Genomic DNA, 17741 nt, shown 5'->3' on the forward strand with positions numbered 1-17741 from the left:
TGCCTTGAAGGTAATACTGTGCCTACTCTTATGACGGAGTCCATGTGAGGGGGAAGAGCAAGAGGAGGACTTCCTTGTTTATTCTCCAAAATTTTCTCGTTTTGGTTCGCACGGTGAGACACCTTTGCCCTGTAAGTGTTAGTCTTGGGCTCTCCTGATCCGCACACATGAGTCTCATTTTCACCCTCACTTCAACGTTGCCAGAGTTTCTGTCTTTCTGACTCTGTTTCTGTCTCTGACTCTGTCTCTGTCTCTCTGCCTCTGTCTCTGTCTCTCTCGTGCATTCTCTCTCTATTCAGGAACAACTTGTCCTTCACCGCGCAACTGGAATCAATCTGTCAGATCTTGAAAACCCTGCCTCCCGCGCTGGGTGCCGGCTCCTCCTTCTTTGAGCTCCAGTGTCCTACCCTTTCTGGGTTTTCCAACCGTGACTGGTCGACTGCAAGTCGGATTGGCTGAGCTAGGAAAAGCAGCAGAAGCTTCACCAAATCACAAATCTAGGATTTTTATCTTTCCTGGGCTCCTTCCTACGATCCTGGTAACCAATATGCTCCTTTGTTTCTCTTAGTGGAACCCTGCCTGGGGTTGCTATGGAGATAGGACGCTGCAATTTGCAGAGCAACTAGGACTCAGAAATCGCTTAGCGGACTTCAGCAAAGCGACTATCCTGTATTGTCGCCTTCCATATTTGCATAACGCCTTTAATCCAGAACTTTTTTTTTCTTTGACTGTTTCTATGGAACACTTGACCGCCCGGAAGCAAGAAAAAGAAAACCAAGAATCGGGGGAAGAAGAGAGGCCATGGGAAGAATTAACAACAGCTTCTTCCCAAGATCCTAAACTTGGGTTATCGGAATCCCCGGAGCCGGAGCAGGGCCCTGAAACTGGAGGCCAGCTCCGGAGCAGCTCCCCTCGAAGCCCGCAGTCCAGAGGAAGCACCCCCCTGGGTGACCTCACAGGCCCCGGTGCATCATCTCCACTGTCGCCTCTTGAGGAGCCGCCTTCCACTCTTCCTCGGGTTCTGTCCCGACAGGACCTTGCGGTACCAGGGCAATCAGACGAGACCACTAGTGTGATTCCTGAAGCTGAGACGCCTCACTCGGACCATTTGAAACAGTCATCTGAAAAAGGAGAATCCACTCATCAGACGAGCCAGTCAAAGGGGAGCGCCTTCCCACAGTTTCAGCAAACAGATGGTCACCTGTATGAACCCAGGGATGCGAGTTGTAACAACTCTAAACAAAAAGAACTGAGATTTGACATTTTTCAGGACGGAGACTCAAACGGTAACTATGATCTGCATGAGGCTGAGCCTGAAGCTGCCCCCAGCGTGCTTGAGACTGCCATTCAAAACGCCAAGGCTTACCTGCTGAAGACCAGTAGCAAGTCGGGCTTAAATCTGTAAGTTTTGGAGAAAGAAAAAAAACTTTTTTTTTTTTTATTTAAAAAGAAAAGTATGGCAAAGAAAAGTGGGTGTGAGTATCTCTGTGTAAGAATGTGCTACGGTGGGTGAATGGAAACATATTTGAAAAGTCTGTATTAGTAAGAGTTAATGACCCCTTTACATCACAGGACTCAGAATAGGTCATTGATGGGAATTCTTCTATTTCTTCAAAGACCCTGGGCACCAAGAAGAAAACTTAGGAGTTATGCGATCTTGGGTTTGAAAGAGACCATAAAGCTAGTGAAGTCCAAGCATCTCTTCCAGATGTTTGTAAAAAGTAACTTTCCACCAGTGACAGGGAGTGCATGGCTCTAACCTAACTAAGCATTCTGATGCTTCTATGGCTTGGTTTTTGAATTCTCACCCAGGCCAATCCGGGATGATCAGCTCTGTTATTCAGGATCTATCCTGATCTGAGCGCTAAAAGCTCTGCATCTTGAGAAACCCCTCAGTCTGGTCAAATCAGGAGAATTAGTCACTATAATTTTAAGGTATAAAGAATAAAAGAAGTTAGTATTGAATGTGTGAAATCATTCACAAAATGCAAGATTGACAATTTAAAATATTATTTATAAATTACTGTTTTAAACTTGACTTAGCTTCATGTATGTGATCTGTTACTCAGTAGTGGATTCTACTTGAATTTCTGGTACAAGCTTCTTGTCTTAAATAACAAACATGAATTTACAAACTTTGTTAAAAGGCCAAAAGAGCTCATTATAAATACTTGAGATCTCAATATTTAAAACCAAATAAAAAAACACAAAAATGGGAAAATGTCCTTTACTGAATTGCTTAATGAGGTACATTACTTAGATACCTAACTTTATTTTATTTCCAAATGCTACATCTCTGAGGTAATACATGAATATTTTCTATAATGTTCACTATTGTCTTGTAAGTACTTTAGAGCCTGCAGTTAAAAACTGCTTCCTAAAAAATAAAACTATTCATTTCTTATATGCGGATCTTACTTTACAGCCATAAAAATGATTCTTTTTTGTAATTAAAACAACCTTTTACTAAAACACAAGATCTGATACTGGTTTTTATACTGCTGCATAAAAAGCCTACAAAATTGCTTTCTCCTTTTCTGCCATTCTAGTAAAACAAATGATTAATCCTCTCAAATTGAGAAAGCTATAATTATGAACCGATATCTAATAAACATTTTTCATAATTTGACAAAAAGTGTGGATGCCTTAAAAAAACAATATCTTGCCCAAAGAACTATGCATAAAGCACATATAGATATTATACTAAAACCTGAAAAATAAAATGAAAATTTGGACTTTGAGTACTTTATTGGATGGCATACAAGGCCCCTATTGGAGCAAATTAAAGTCCAATTACAACCCCAGCTACTGCCTAGTAAGCAATGATATTTTTAGTATGGAGCCTTTTCCATGAGTTTTAATACTGAACAAACATTAAGAAAGCTTGAGGAAGTTTAAAAAAAACTCTTAGCCTTAACATTTCTGTTCACTTACAAGAATAGCAATATTGTGAGAAATAGTGATATATTCTTTATATATAATATTTTAAAAACTACCCTTGAAATTGGTTGCCCATATAATTTACATAGTTTTCTTTGACACTATTAAGATTCATTATTAAAGAAAAAAAATGATATTTAGGGTTAATGAACAGAAAATGGGCAATTATTGAGTATCTATTTTGATTCACTATAGTAGGGGAGGAGATGTATTAAGAGAACAACAAACAAATAGCAAAAACCTTATTTTGGTGATGCAAGAACCTAGTGCAGTGTCTGAATGAGAAATATATGATTTACACAAATACATAGCAGCCTATTCGTGACCTCAGAAAGGCTCCCTCTGAACTGAGGAAGAATGGTTCTCAGGAATGACTTGAGGATAAGGTGGTTCCAAATTTTTTCTTGAGAGAAATGATACATCTTGGACACAGCAAGCAAGGGCTCTCAGTTAGAACCTAGCAACTATGTAAGAGTGATTTTTAAGCAGATTTACCTCACTGGGACACTAGTTAAATTGAACTAATTATTAAAAATGAAATTGAAGAGAAACAATGCTTATCTGTCAAAGAGGAAATTTCCATATTGGACAGAGGAGTTCCTATTTAACCTAAGAGCACCCTGAGAGATAATTCAGGTCTTAAATAGTAAATTCATGTTGTAAGTCTGGTGTTTGAAAAGGCACACCTTAGTTGTTATGTATAAAAATGTGATGAATTAATGAGAAGTTAGAGGATGTCTCATTGTAGTTATAAAATAAAAAGCTAGAACACTGTTTTTAATGGAACAAAAGTATTAGAGTGTATTACATTTTAATAAAGGTGAATATTTTATGACTTTTTTTTCAGTTGTATGTGGGCAGGGGTTGCAATATGAAATGTATTTCTTTTTACTTAAAAAATTAATTAATTAATTTATTTTTTGAGAGAGAGGAAGGGAGGGAGAAGAGAGGGAGAGAAACATCAATGTGTGGTTGCCTCTTGTATGCCCCCAACTGGGGACCTGGTCCGCAACCCATGCATGTGCCTTGACTGGAAATCTTAATGGCGACTCTTTGTTTTGCAGGCAGGTACTCAATCCACTGAGCCACACCAGCCAGGGTGAAATGTATTTCTTATCACTTTAAAACACATTGAAGTAGATTATTGGCCTAGAAAATGAAACAGAAGAGAACATATCTTTTAAGAGAGTCAGTAGAATTTACAAATCAAATTGGATTTGGCAAGGGTGGGGAAGGTGGATGGAAAAGAAGTTAAGGTAAAAAAAGAAAAATGTTAATCAGTTATATAAGGAATTTCAGTCTCAAATAAAATGTGAAAACGTTCCTGGTGTAAAGTATGTATCTTTCGTAATATGTTTTTCTTTACTACCTTAAATATTCATATCATATTAGAGATATTTCAGAGAAGGAAAACTCTGACTCCAAAAAACCTCCGCTGCCTTGCGGCATACCTCTTCAGGGGAAAGGCTAAGGGAGTAAACCCCGACAGAAAATCCGGAGCCGGAGTCCCTAAGGCGGTTTGACGTTGTAGTCAACACCAGCAACTCCTGCGGCGCACCTGAAGCTAAGCTGTATTGACTCCGTCTTTCCCTTGGACCCTTCAGCTGCGAAGAGAGGGGGGGTCTGCTGCATGGGCAACAGCAGACCCTCCATATCACCCTGCCCAGGCTCTGTAGCTTCAGCTTCACTGGAGAGGACACTCCAGCGTCATTGCAAGATGTCGATTCAACACGGGAGGAGACAGATACCGTGTCACTCCCGAGTCGGACTGCACAGCCATTCTCGGCGGTGCAGATAGACTCTTAAGCTACACCATCGTCTCTCGAGACGGACGGCTGCCGACGACGATTAGAGATATTTCCTAAGAAAAATTCTAGACTAGGTTTTTCCAGCAGTGGTAGACGTTACTGTGTTTATCCACTTAAAACTTATGAAGGCTTTGAAGCTGTTGACATTTCCTCAAAACCAGCTAACTAAGTCTGCATGAAATGCTTCTTCCAATGCTGTTGACGTGGGTATTATCTGAAATTTTCTCTTTTTGGGTAGATATGATCATCTCTCTAATATGCTGACCAAGATTTTAGATGAGCGCCCTGAAAATGCTGTGGACATCATTGAAAATATTAGCCAAGATGTGAAGATGGCACATTTTAGTAAAAAATTAGATACACTCCAAAATGAGAATGAGATGCTTCCAACATATGAAATAGCAGAGAAGCAAAAGTCTCTTTTTCTTCAGGGAAATTTGGAAGGAGCTGACCAAGAACTGGAAGATGAAATAGTAAGTCACCAGTACATTTTAATAGTTCAGTCTTAAGGTTTTATTTGAGGTGAGTGGGTGACTAAGTTCCTATCAACAGTGTTTTGTAGTTTTATACATGGTATTTCCATCCTCATATCACACAACTCATTTCCGTATTTAGAGTTTATCTTTTCACATTGTGTTTTAGTATTTCACAGGCTTAACTATAACATGTTTGTGGGGTTGAGGTATTTGTAGCAGAGAAAATGGTTTCTTCATCTTTTATATTCCAAAGTGCCTGGTACCTATCTGGACCTATAGCTGTTTCTTTAAAAAAAAAATAATTTACTTATTTGTTTGTTTGTTAATTAACTAATTTATTTTTAGAGAGAGGGGAAAGGAGAAAGAGAGGGAGAGAAACATCACCGTGTGGTTGCCTCTCACTTGCGCCCGCAACTGGGGACCTGACGTGCAACCTAGTCATGTGCCCTGACTGGGAATTGAACCAGCAACAATTGGCTCGCAGACCAATGCTCAATCCACTGAGCCACAGCAGCCAGGGCTTATAGCTGTTTCTTAGTTAAATACCTGTTGAATAAATGAATTAATGTCAGATAATTTAAAATTAGGCTTTAAATGAAGTTGCATATTTTCCCTTTCATTTTACTAGAAAAATTAGAAGTACTTCTAATATCATTTTAATTCTCTTCCAAGGCAACTGCTTCATATTATGTCTTGATATTATGCTTATTAGGTCAATGAGACATAATACAAAAGGAGATAAAATATATCTTTTAATCCCCAGAGATAAATGGTTGAAAATATTTATAGTGAAGTTGGCAACAGAGATTAAAAAGCTATCATTAAAGAACAAAATCTGTTAGATTGCAGAATTCTAGCTTCAAATATTTCAAAATAGTATCCAATATTCTTTTTCCTAAATGCCTGTACGATTGTAATTTATACTGAGTAATTTATATGTCTACTGAACTTCCATGTTTTATTACCACTAGACTATTTAAAAATCTGTCTATATATTTGCAAATTTGATGTTTAGAGTGAGATAATTTCCAAAAAAAGGCAAAAAGTTTGGTCAGTGAACAGACAAAGGGGTAAAGATCTGGAGAGTAGGTATATCCTCAGGGCTCAGCAGCCTTTGTGAGGAGACCCGGCTTTCCACAGGGGAACCCAGAGTACTCAGAGGGAACAGGTGATAGGTATTAAGGAATTGACATCAGCTGTTCTTTTCTGAAAATATCTTACTTCAAACAGTTGGTTATGTAACCACATCCATAGAAGATGAGTCTAGAGGCAAAGAGAAGGCAGACACTCTCATGGAGGAATTTATGAAAGAAAGGTCAAACTCTAGTATAAGAACGGGGCTTTGGGATATCTAGAGGCACATCATTGGAAGTAGGGTGTGAGAATACCCTACTTAAAACCAGGATAGGGAATGAGAATACAAATAAGCTGTTTTGACCCTGGAATCTGAGTCTCTTAACCAGATTCCATAAATTCCTCCTAATAAAGAGTAGGATGGGTTTTTGAGCTAGGGAGAACTGAGTCAGCAGATGAAGATTAAATGCTCTGCCTCAGAGAGTAGAAACATGTAGAAACAGAAAGACAGGTAGGTGTTGGAATGTGAGCTTTGTCTCAGACTTGTATGTTCAGAGTGACCGTGTGTCTGTTACCGTCTTTGAGCACACCAAAATTCCTATTCTCAGTCTTCGACATTCATTTATTCATTCATCCTTAATTCAAAAACATTGCAGCTCCCTACTGCATGCCAGGTACTGAGAGATATACATGAAAATAACTTTTCTGATTTTAAGTTATTCAGTCTAGTGAAAGAGTAAAGATGATTGTAAAGGTATTTTATTAATGCAATAATAGAGATAGCCTCATATGGCGGAAAAGACAGGGGCTGTGGAGTTAGATCTGAATTAAAATCTGAGCTTGATCATTATTCCCTGTGTGGCTTTGAGTACTAACCTCTCCAAAACTCAGGGATAATCATATAGCACCATATTAAGGGCTAGAGGTACTGTGTATAAAGGGTCTGGCACATCCTAGAAATTTAATGAATAGTAGCAACTATTATTATACCGTTTTGACAAGCTATGAGACAGAATGGAGCAACTACTCTACTATTAGGAATTGGGCAAGGCTTTGCAGTGGAGGTGATATTTCATTTGGGTCGTTCAAATGATAAGTAGTGGAAATTCACCAGGTGAAGACTATAAGGAATAAAATTCTAAGCAGAAAGAACAATACAATGTCTGGAAAGATTTTTATTATTATTTTAAATATGTTTATTGGTTTTAGAGAGAGAGAGAGAGAGAGAGAGATACAGACAGACAGACATCGAAGTGAGAGAAACATGTGTGATGATGCTTCAACCAGCTGAGCCACACACCGCCAGGGCTGCAAGGAATATTTAATGTTTGGGCAAGTGACACATAATTTTGAGGGAGTGATAAATTTCTTTCTTGTATACAATGCGAAGTCAATAGAGGCTTTTAATAGAGAACAGCATGGTCTGATAAGGTTTAGAAAGATTACTCTGATAGTAATATGAAGAATAAAAAGTTAGAATAGGGGCAAAGAGGAGAGCATTAGATTCCTTTCATGGCTGAACAAGTAGTCAGGGTGGAAACTAATAGGGGGAAAATGAATTAAAGAGGAAGGGATAACGCCAACAACTTTTTAGGTGGAAGACTCAATAGGACTCTAACTAAACAGGAACGTCAAGGGAGTCACAGGAAGGAAGGATTACTGGACTTGCATGTTTGGTAAATGGAGTGAATGGTGAAATCTTTGGCGAAGATAGGGCATGTACACAAAAAGAAAGGAGATTTTGAGAGAAATATGGATTCATTCTTAACTTGAGGCATATGTAGAATATTCATATTGAAATTCCTCATGCATCACTAGACGTGTGAGTGTGGAACATCGAAGAAAATCAGACCAACAGAGGTAGATTATAAACAACCATGTATCATATGACTGGGGCGGTATGAGTGAAATCTCCCACGTATAAAGTATTGAGTGATGAGATGATGGAAATTTTGAGAACACCAATATTTAGGGCTCAATTAAGAAAAAAGAACCCATCAAAGAGACTGAGAAGAAATAGGTATAGATGGCAGAGTAGGATCGAGAGTGAGTGGTGCAGCAGATGCCGAAGAGAGCGTTACAGAACTGCAGCAGAGAGAGGGAGATTGAAACTGTCACTACGCTTGTTTTGACACTAAAATTATAATATAAATGAGAGCAGATCATTTGTAAGTATAAGACAGTGCTCTCAATTTCTTCATCTGGAAGGCCTAAAGTTTGTCTTGCAAATCATCCCTACCTCATTTAAGGTTGTTTTCTGTTTGCTTACAAATGTTTTTCTAGAGTGAACTTGAGGCTCTGCATTTTCATTTTTCTGTGTATCTTTTATGGAATTATTTCTGATTTTTTTGCTTATTTTAAATCCAAAATTATTTACTGCGAGTAGGGTCAAACATCTGACTAAACTATGTCTTTGAATATAGTCATGCTCGAGCACTTATTATATGTTCCTTTTATTTATCCTATATGTTTCCCTATATATAAGGTATCATACTGATTTTTATTTACTCTCTCTATTGGCATATATGTATACAATAATTATTATTTATAAGCTACATGGTAATATATAAAAACATACAGCTTACCTCAGAGATATTGCAGGTTTGTTTCCAGACCACTGGAATAAAGTGAATGCTGCTATGAAGGGAACCACACAATTTTTTTTGGTTTTCCTGTGCAAAGTTATTTTTACATTATACTCTATTTTTACTCTATTTAGGATGCAATAGCATTATGTCTAAAAAATATACATACCTTAATAAAAAATACCTTATTGCTAACAAATGGCTAGCCATGTTTGAACAGTCAGAGTTGTAATCTTTTTGCTAGTGGAGGCTCTCACTTCCATGTTGATGGCTGCAGGCTAATCAGAATGGTTGTTGCTGAAGGTTGGGGTATATGTGGCCATTTGAAAAATAAGACAATGATGAATTTGCCGCAGCGATCGATTCTTCCTTTCACAATTTCTATGTAGCCTGCAACAGTCTTTGATAGCACTTTATCCACAGCAAAACTTCTTTAAAATTGGAGTCAGTCCTCTCAACCACTGCTGTTACTTTATCAATTAAGTTGATGTAATATTCTAAATCCTTTGTTGTCATTTCAACAATCTTCATGAGGAGTAGACTCCATCTCAAGAAACCACTCTCTTTGCTCCTGCATAAGAAGCAACTCCTCATCTATGAAAGTTTTATCATAAGATTGCAGCAATTCAGTCACCTCTTCAGGCTCCACTTCTTATTTTAGTTCTCTTTCTATTTCCATCACATTTTAGTTACTTCCTCCACTATGTCTTGAACCCCTCAAAGTCATCAATGAGGGTTCTTCCAAACTCCTGTAAATGTTGATATTTTGACCTCTATCCATAAATCTTAATGACATCTAAAATGGTGAATCCTTTCCAGAAACTTTTCAATTTACTTTGACCAATTCCATCAGAAGAATGTAGCAGCTATAGACTTATGAAATGTACATATTTTTAAAATAATAACACTTAAAAGTCGAAGTTGCTCCTTGATTCATGGGCTAGAGAATGGATGTTGTGTTAGCAGGCATGAAAATAACATTCATCTCACTGTACATCTTCATCAAGGCTCCAGCCACCAGGGCTTATTGTCAATGAGTAGTAATATTTTGAAAGGAATATTCTTTTTCTGGGTAGTAAATCCAACAATTGGTTTAAGATATTCAGTCATCTACGTAATAAACAGATATGCTGTGATTCAGGCTTTGTTGTTCCATTTATAGAGTAGATATAACATAATTCTCAAGGACCCTAGGATTTTTGGAATTGTAAAAAGGCGCTGGCTCCAACTTAATGTCACCAGCTGCATTAGGCCCTAATAAGAGTCAGTCTGCCCTTTGAAGTCTTGAAGCCAGGCATTGACTTCTCCTCTCTAGCTATGAAAATCCTAGATGGCATCGTCTTCCAATACAGGGCTGTTCATCTACATTGAAAATCTGTTGTTTAGTGTAGCTACCATCACTAATTATCTTAGTTAGGTCTCGATAACTTGTTACAGCTTCGGCATTAACACTTGCTGCTTCACCTTGCACTTGGCTATTATGGAAACGGCTCCTTTCCTTAAACTTTATGAAGCAACCTCTGTGAGCTTCAACCTTTACTTTTATAGCTTCCTCACCTCTCTCATTCTTCACAGAATTGAAGAATTAGGGCCTTGCACTAGGTTAGGTTTGGCTTATGGGAATGTTGTGGCTGGTATGACCTTTTATCCAGACCATTAAAACTTTCTTTCATAATAGCAGTAAGTCCATTTCACTTTCTTATCATTTATGTTCACTACAGAAGCACTTTTAAATACTTCAAACACATTTCCTCTGCATTCACAGTTTGGTTGTTTGGCACAAGAGGCCTAGCTTTTGGCCTGTGTTAGCTTTCAACATGCCTTCCTCACTAAGCTTAATCATTACTAGCTTTAGATTTAGAGTAAGAGATGGGCAACTCTTGAGGCCACTGTAGTATTATTAATTGGCCTAATTTCAATATTAGTATCTCAGGGAATAAAGAGGCCTGAGGAGAGGGAGAGAGATGGGGGAGCAGCTGGTTGGTGGAGAAGTCAGATACAACATTTATGGATTAAGTTTTCTGTCTTATATGGTCATAATTTGTGGTGCTCCTAATAATTGCAATAGTAACATCAAAGATCACTGATTGCCGTAGCAGATATAATAATAATGAAAAAGTTTGAAATAGTGCTAGCACAGTCAAAATGCAACACAAAGACATGAAGTGGGCAAAGCATTCTGATAGATTCATTTGATCCAGGGCTGTCAATAACCTTTAATGTGTGAAAAAAAAAAAAAATGAAGAAAGAAATGTATCTGCAAAGCCCAATAAAATGAGGTATAACTGTATCAATGTGTATCCTTATATATAAACATTTTCTAAATATATGTATGTAGGTAGGTTTGGGTATATTTTATTATTTCATGATGGTATAGGAGCCACTTAAACATTTTTTATAAACAGGGGATTTTGAATTTTTATCATTCAGAGTGATTATTAAATTTTTTTCTGCCTAATATACTTACATACAATAAAATTATCATAATATATTGATAAGTGTACAACATAATGATAGAAGCTAATTTATAAGTAATGAGATATTGAAATTTGGAAATTAATAGATCTAAATCTTGAAGGAAATGTCTAAGAAGTGGTGTAGAGAGAAAGTAGGACTAATATCAATATATTTAACAGGGAAACAGGAGGCAAGCAGTTCTCTTTATAGATGATGTGTTAACCACAGCATTTGTATTCTCAGGCAGAAAACTCTCTTCCAAATATAATGGAGTCAGCATTTTATTTTGAACAAGCTGGTGTTGGCCTGGGCACAGATGAGACGTATCGCATATTTCTTGCCCTCAAACAGCTTACTGACACTCACCCAATCCAAAGATGCCGTTTCTGGGGCAAGATCTTGGGCCTGGAAATGAATTATATTGTAGCTGAAGTGGAATGTCGTGAGGGAGAAGATGATGAGGAGGTGGAAGAGGAAGATGTAATTGAAGAGAGAGACAATGGAGAGAGTGAAGGTGAGGAAGATGATGAATTACCAAGGTCCTTTTACAAGGCCCCACAGGCTCTACCAAAAGAAGAAAGCAGAACAGGTGCCAACAAGTATGTCTATTTTGTTTGCAATGAGCCAGGAGAACCATGGATGAAGTTACCATCAGTGACACCAGCACAAATTGTTATTGCAAGACAAATTAAGAAGTTTTTCACTGGGCGACTGGAAGCTCCAATCATAAGCTACCCACCTTTCCCAGGAAATGAGAGTAATTATTTACGAGCACAAATTGCCAGAATTTCAGCAGGGACCCACGTCAGCCCTCTAGGTTTCTATCAGTTCAGTGAAGAGGAAGGAGAGGAGGAAGAAGAAGTAGAAGGTGGGCGAGATAGTTTTGAAGAAAACCCTGATTTTGAAGGCGTCCAAGTGGTTGATCTAGTGGAATCCCTATCCAATTGGGTTCACCATGTACAACATATTCTCCCTCAGGTAGGGGCTTTGCAATTCTCAATCTATCAGCCAAGTAGCATATATTTATTAAATTCAGTCTATAATATATGCATATATTCAGGCTCTAGACAGAGAAAAAAAATTTTTAAAAACCAAGTAAAAACACAGAGTACTATATAATTGCCAAGTAGTTTAGACCTGGGAACTTCAAGCACATTTTTATTTCCAAACAGAAATAAGATAATTATTTCTATGGAGTATTTAACAAGTTATATAAGGATTGCGTTTTATTCGTGTTGTAAAATTATTTTGTTTGTTAATATATAAATATAACCAGTGCATTAATTTAGGGGACACTTTTTAATTCCATTTCTATAATACATGGAGGTTTTATGCCAAGAACAATAAAATATTAAAGTAAAAACAAAAACAAGTAAATAGTGCTAAATAGCATTTATATAGCACACATTCTGCTAGGTGCTTTTAATAGCGCTTTATATGCTTTACCTTATTTAATATTCATAACTGTATGAAAACTAATATTATCCTTATTTTATAGATGAGAAAATTGAGGCAGAGTTTAGGAAATGTAAAAAAGGGTAATATGGCTAATAAGCAACAGGGTCAGGTGCGGGTAGGCAGAATGGATCAAGAGTCCATCTTTTTAGTTACTCTGCTATGCTGCTTCATCTGCAGGTAGAAAATCATTATACGTTGCCCTACATATGAGGTATTCTTATATATCTTTAGATAAGGGTTAATTAGACCAGAAATGATAACCCCAAATCTCCATACCTAATCTCATCACATTTTAATTTTTATTAATAATAATAGTATTTCATCTCTTTCTTATAAATTATTTATTACAAATTAGTAAAAAGCATTATTGCTCTTTTTTTTTACTAAGGCATTGCAAATTTTAAAATGTAAATGTTCTGTAACTTTAAGAAATTGGAAATTCTTGAAATAGATAGTACAATCTTTTGTTTGAAAAAATCCTAGATTTTAATAGCACTTGGTAAATATATGTGGAATGAATTTCCACAGAGTGGAAACTTGTGCAGATAATTGCTTCAATCTAAATGAATACTCTGATATTTTAAGGTCCTCATCTTGCAATATTCATACTCAGGGTCGCTGTAATTGGTTCAACCCCCTACCAAAAAGTGAAGAAGAGGAAGAAGAAGAAGAGGAAGAAAAAGAAGAAGAACCTAACTACATAGAACAGGAAGTGGGACCTCCTCTCTTGACACCAATATCTGAAGATTTAGGTAATTTTCACAAAGTTTATATGTAATATGCTATGTATATATAGTTTTAAATATATATATTATACTATATTTAATATAGTATATATATGTATATACTGTATATTATATATTCTATATATATATAATACACCATATCTATATATCTACATACATACACACACCCACACACAGAGCATATGGTGGGGAATAAAGGATATAGCTGACCAAACCACTGACCTTTTCTGACAGAAGTTAAAGATGTGCCAAGCAGGGAGGAAACATGAGATGGCTGTAGCTTTTACTGAACTCCTGACCGTTACCTTGTGTATCATTCCTGTCTTGCATTCTGCAGACCATAGACAGGTGACCATATACACATGACACTGTGATACAGTAGTCCCTGTCTATATTGCAGTTCACTTATGCCGCAGCCTCACTGTATTGCGGGATTTTAAAAAATATTGTATTTAATTATTTATCGCAGATTTTTCGCTATATCGCGGAATTTTGTGGTACTGTATATGTATGTTGTTAAAGTTACGTAGGTTTAAGAGTGTAGAATATGTTTAAGAACATAAGTAGTGTTTACAAAAGTGTGGAAAAGGTTAATAAGGGGCTGGGAATGGTTTATAAGCGTGTGGGAAGGGTTTATAAAGCCTTAAAATATATATAAATACTAAAATAAATGTAAGGTTCCTTCTTTGCAGATTTTCACCTATCGTGGGGTCGGGGGGTCTAGAACGTAAAAACCCGCGGTAAGTGAGGGAATACTGTATAGTGTATAAATATCCATGTTTCACTGTTCCACATTAAGCTGCTGTTTTAACTTTTGTGTCAAGTGTGCATACTTTATGGTTTACAAAAATAGCTTCTTTGTTACATAGTGTATCCTTGTCTATTTAGGAGCTGAACTTTTGAATTTCTCATTGATTTATAGAGGTCCAGAATATACCCCCTTGGACAACACGATTGTGTTCAAATCTCATTCCTCAATATGCTATTGCTGTCCTCAGATCCAACCTTTGGCCTGGAGCATATGCCTTTTGCAATGGCAAGTAAGTATCTGACAACTTTCCAAGTTATTTTTGTGATTAAATTCTGGAGAGCATAAGTTATCACTGGCATCTTGTTACTATTGTTTTAACTCATTTTTAGCAAGATTTATTGAAACATCTGTATTATACAGTAAAGCATCAAATTGAGATTTAGACTTCTGCCTTTTCATCTGAATTATTCAATTAATGAAGGTAAAATATGGTTTTCCTTCTATAATTATTTGAATAATTGGCTTATTCATTTAATAGAAGTAATTTTGAGCAGTGTTTATAAATCTCCCATTATTTTTGTTGGACATCTTGATAGAAGGTAATTAAAAATATGTATCATTTAGGCTATCATTTTCAAGAGAATTAGGATCAAGATACTAATGTCCTCTTATCCTTACTCCTTTGTCTTATGCTTCTATTTCTTGCTTAGTAACCCAATGTCAAAATCTCAGCTAAACTGAAAAGAGCTGAGCTGCTAAATGTCAGAGCAGCCATTCAAGCAACAAGCCAAAAAAAATTTTAAATGAAAATAGAAAGCACTGATTCCCTCTGACCCACCCCCATTTTATTTTTCCCCGTGGAATGGCATACTGGGAAGGTCTGGTGGATCAGCATAGATGTGGGGGTCTTCTCACTGATAAGAAAGTCCCTGTCATAAGGCTCTTGCAGTTTTATGGATGGGGCCAGGGGGAGTGGGAGAGGGCTAGGGAAAAGTACTGGATACTGAGAATGGAAAAAAGTGTCTTTAGGGTTTTCCCTTCTCTCCCCTCCTAATTGCCATAAGGTCTTGGCAGAAGAACCCGGAAGCCCTTTACTGAAGGTCTCAGAGACCTAGGAGCAAAGGCACGTGAGCTAGGAATGGAAATATGTGAAGAACATGACAGGCCAGAGTGGCCAAGGTCCTTGACTGCAGTGCTTTGACTGTGCACCAAATCTGGGGTGGAGAGGGTGATTTTCCCTTTAGGGATGCCAGAAGTAGCCTTTGTTGGGCCTGAAAATTCACCAAAAAAGGCCTTTAACCACAAGTCCACTCATCACCCAGACAAGCATTTGCTAGGTTGGAAACTTCACTTTTTCTAACTCTGATGAAGGTAATAACATTTTTCCCCCTCTGAAAATAATTAAATGATCAAAGATTGTGGTTTGGGTGTAGGGTACATTTTGTCAGTGTCTGGCCCCATGATTTTCTTAACTAGCTTAAGCTGTTCGGATCATAGAAATTTCCTGGCTAGAAGAATCATTTAGGAATATTTCATCTCTGAAGCATTTTAAATGCATTGTTTTAAAATTACGGGACTATACTTTAAGTACTTGATCATTACAGATAATGAAGGTCAACTTTTCTTACTGAAAAATAATGCAATGATAGTCTACATTTTTTCTTAACTTACAGGAAATTTGAAAATCTCTACATTGGCTGGGGTCATAAATACAGTCCAGACAGCTATACACCTCCAGTTCCACCACCAGTTTGTCAAGAATACCCCAGTGGACCAGAAATTACAGAAATGCACGACCCCAGTGTGCAAGAGGAGCAAGCTTTTAGGGCTGCCCAAGAAGCAGCTGTACCTTCAGCTGAGGAAAATGAAGAAACTGATGAAGATGAAGAAGAGTATGACTAATAAAAATAAAATTGGGCACTTACTTCAGCAGCACATATATTAAAATAAAATTGGCCCAGTTTTATGAGATACATACATACTCCTCGTGTGGATCTAATTACACACATACTATATATATAAATTTTTTTTTCATTCTTTGAAAATATCACTTAGAATTTCTATTTGAAACTATGTGCTCATAGAAAAATGCTCAATAGATTTCCCAGAGGTTAAATGACATGTTCTACAACATTGTTCTGATAGCTACAATTCGTGAAATATGTGCTTCTGTATATATTTTTCAAGTCTCAGGTTTAATTTTCATTATGGCAAACATGAAACTATATAACCCACAAAAGCTCCTTGGAGACTTCAATTTTTTTTTTTTTTTTTTGAGTGTTAAGGGGTATTGAGGCAAAAAATATTGGTAAGAGAATTTATAATTTCATCACCTGTTCAAAGACTTCAGGACCACTAACAATTTTAACCTTTTTACCTATTACTTCTTAAGAGAACTTTCTCAAGGACTTCTTTAATCCTATAGAAATTGGTTTGCTCTAGTGAAAAAATGGTTTGCACAGAGATGGCTAGCTGGGATATCCAGAGACTTCAAACTAATATCTTCTACCACTGCTATTCTAAACTATTATTTTCATTTCACTTAAAGTATTTTAAAGCCCTGTATGTGCCAGGCACCCTGAAGCTACTGACTGGCAGTTTGACAATCACTAATCTATAAGCATTGCTTGTCAGACACTTAGAAGGTGCATTTATTCAGACTTCAGCAGTTCAGGAAGCACTTCTGAGGGGTGGAGACATCACCTACTGTATTTTAGCAAAGGGCTTTGGGCTAAAGGGAGTGGAATTTTGAGAGTGGTGAGAGATGAGCCTAGAGGTAAGCAGGGCCCAGATTGTGTGGGATGTCTGGATTTTTTTCCATTGACAAGGAAGAGAACTCAACTAGAAGTGACAAAATCAAATTTGTAATGAATGTGTTGGCTTCAGGGTAGAAGATGGACTGACAGAGGATTGAGATGGGGAGACCAATTAGTATGTTATCATGTTATCTAGATAAAAGATAATGATAGCATGATAAAGGATTACTGCATGGGGAGATGAAGTAGAAACCTGCTTAGTAGTCTAAAGGACAAAGTATTAGAAAGGATGATTTCCAGAATTTCCCACTTGGCAATATTATTCATTTTGGAATGCAACTTTCAGTATTTGATGGAGTAATAAATATTTATAAAACTTCAAGTACATTTTGTTAAATTTTCATGGTATAGCAGACATTTGCTGCTTTTCTTTTTGAGGTTTAATATCCATTTCCTCAACCATGCTGACCTCCTTTCGGGAAACTGCCTCTGTCCATGGCATACCTCATGGCACCAGACGTGCCCCCTCTGGAATCTGAACTGTAAGCAGAGACATTCTACCCTCACTCTTCACCTGATTCCTGCTATAAATTAGACCACAGTCTGGCCTCTACAGTTGTCTTGGTTCCAGCACAGTGCCCTCGTCGGCAGCCGTCCGTCTCGAGAGACGATGGTGTAGCTTCTTAAGAG

At 37.2% G+C, this 17741-nt stretch overlaps 1 protein-coding gene across 1 annotated transcript; it reads left to right on the top strand.

Moving 5' to 3' along the window:
- The first annotated feature begins 634 nt into the window (after positions 1-634).
- Positions 635-16252, top strand: RSPH4A (radial spoke head component 4A). Its single transcript, XM_090280606.1, has 6 exons — positions 635-1401; positions 4987-5221; positions 11584-12318; positions 13412-13550; positions 14467-14584; positions 15969-16252. Exons 1-6 carry the CDS (start codon positions 737-739, stop codon positions 16195-16197), a joined length of 2121 nt encoding a protein of 706 aa, XP_090136732.1. The 5' UTR covers positions 635-736; the 3' UTR covers positions 16198-16252.
- The last annotated feature ends 1489 nt before the right edge of the window (positions 16253-17741 follow it).

This window comes from Furipterus horrens, unplaced genomic scaffold (assembly GCF_987537825.1).
Source record: "Furipterus horrens unplaced genomic scaffold, mFurHor1.1.pri manual_scaffold_6, whole genome shotgun sequence".
In the NCBI taxonomy this organism is placed as follows: domain Eukaryota; kingdom Metazoa; phylum Chordata; class Mammalia; order Chiroptera; family Furipteridae; genus Furipterus; species Furipterus horrens.

What these genes read in the sequence shown, in the direction of transcription:
- RSPH4A (XM_090280606.1), top strand. Translation starts at nt 737, where the DNA reads ATGGAACACTTGACCGCCCGGAAGCAAGAAAAAGAAAACCAAGAATCG. An exon ending in ACCAATATCTGAAGATTTAG is followed by an intron (nt 13,551 to 14,466) that starts GTAATTTTCACA and finishes ATTGATTTATAG; the next exon opens with AGGTCCAGAATATACCCCCT. An exon ending in TATGCCTTTTGCAATGGCAA is followed by an intron (nt 14,585 to 15,968) that starts GTAAGTATCTGA and finishes CTTAACTTACAG; the next exon opens with GAAATTTGAAAATCTCTACA.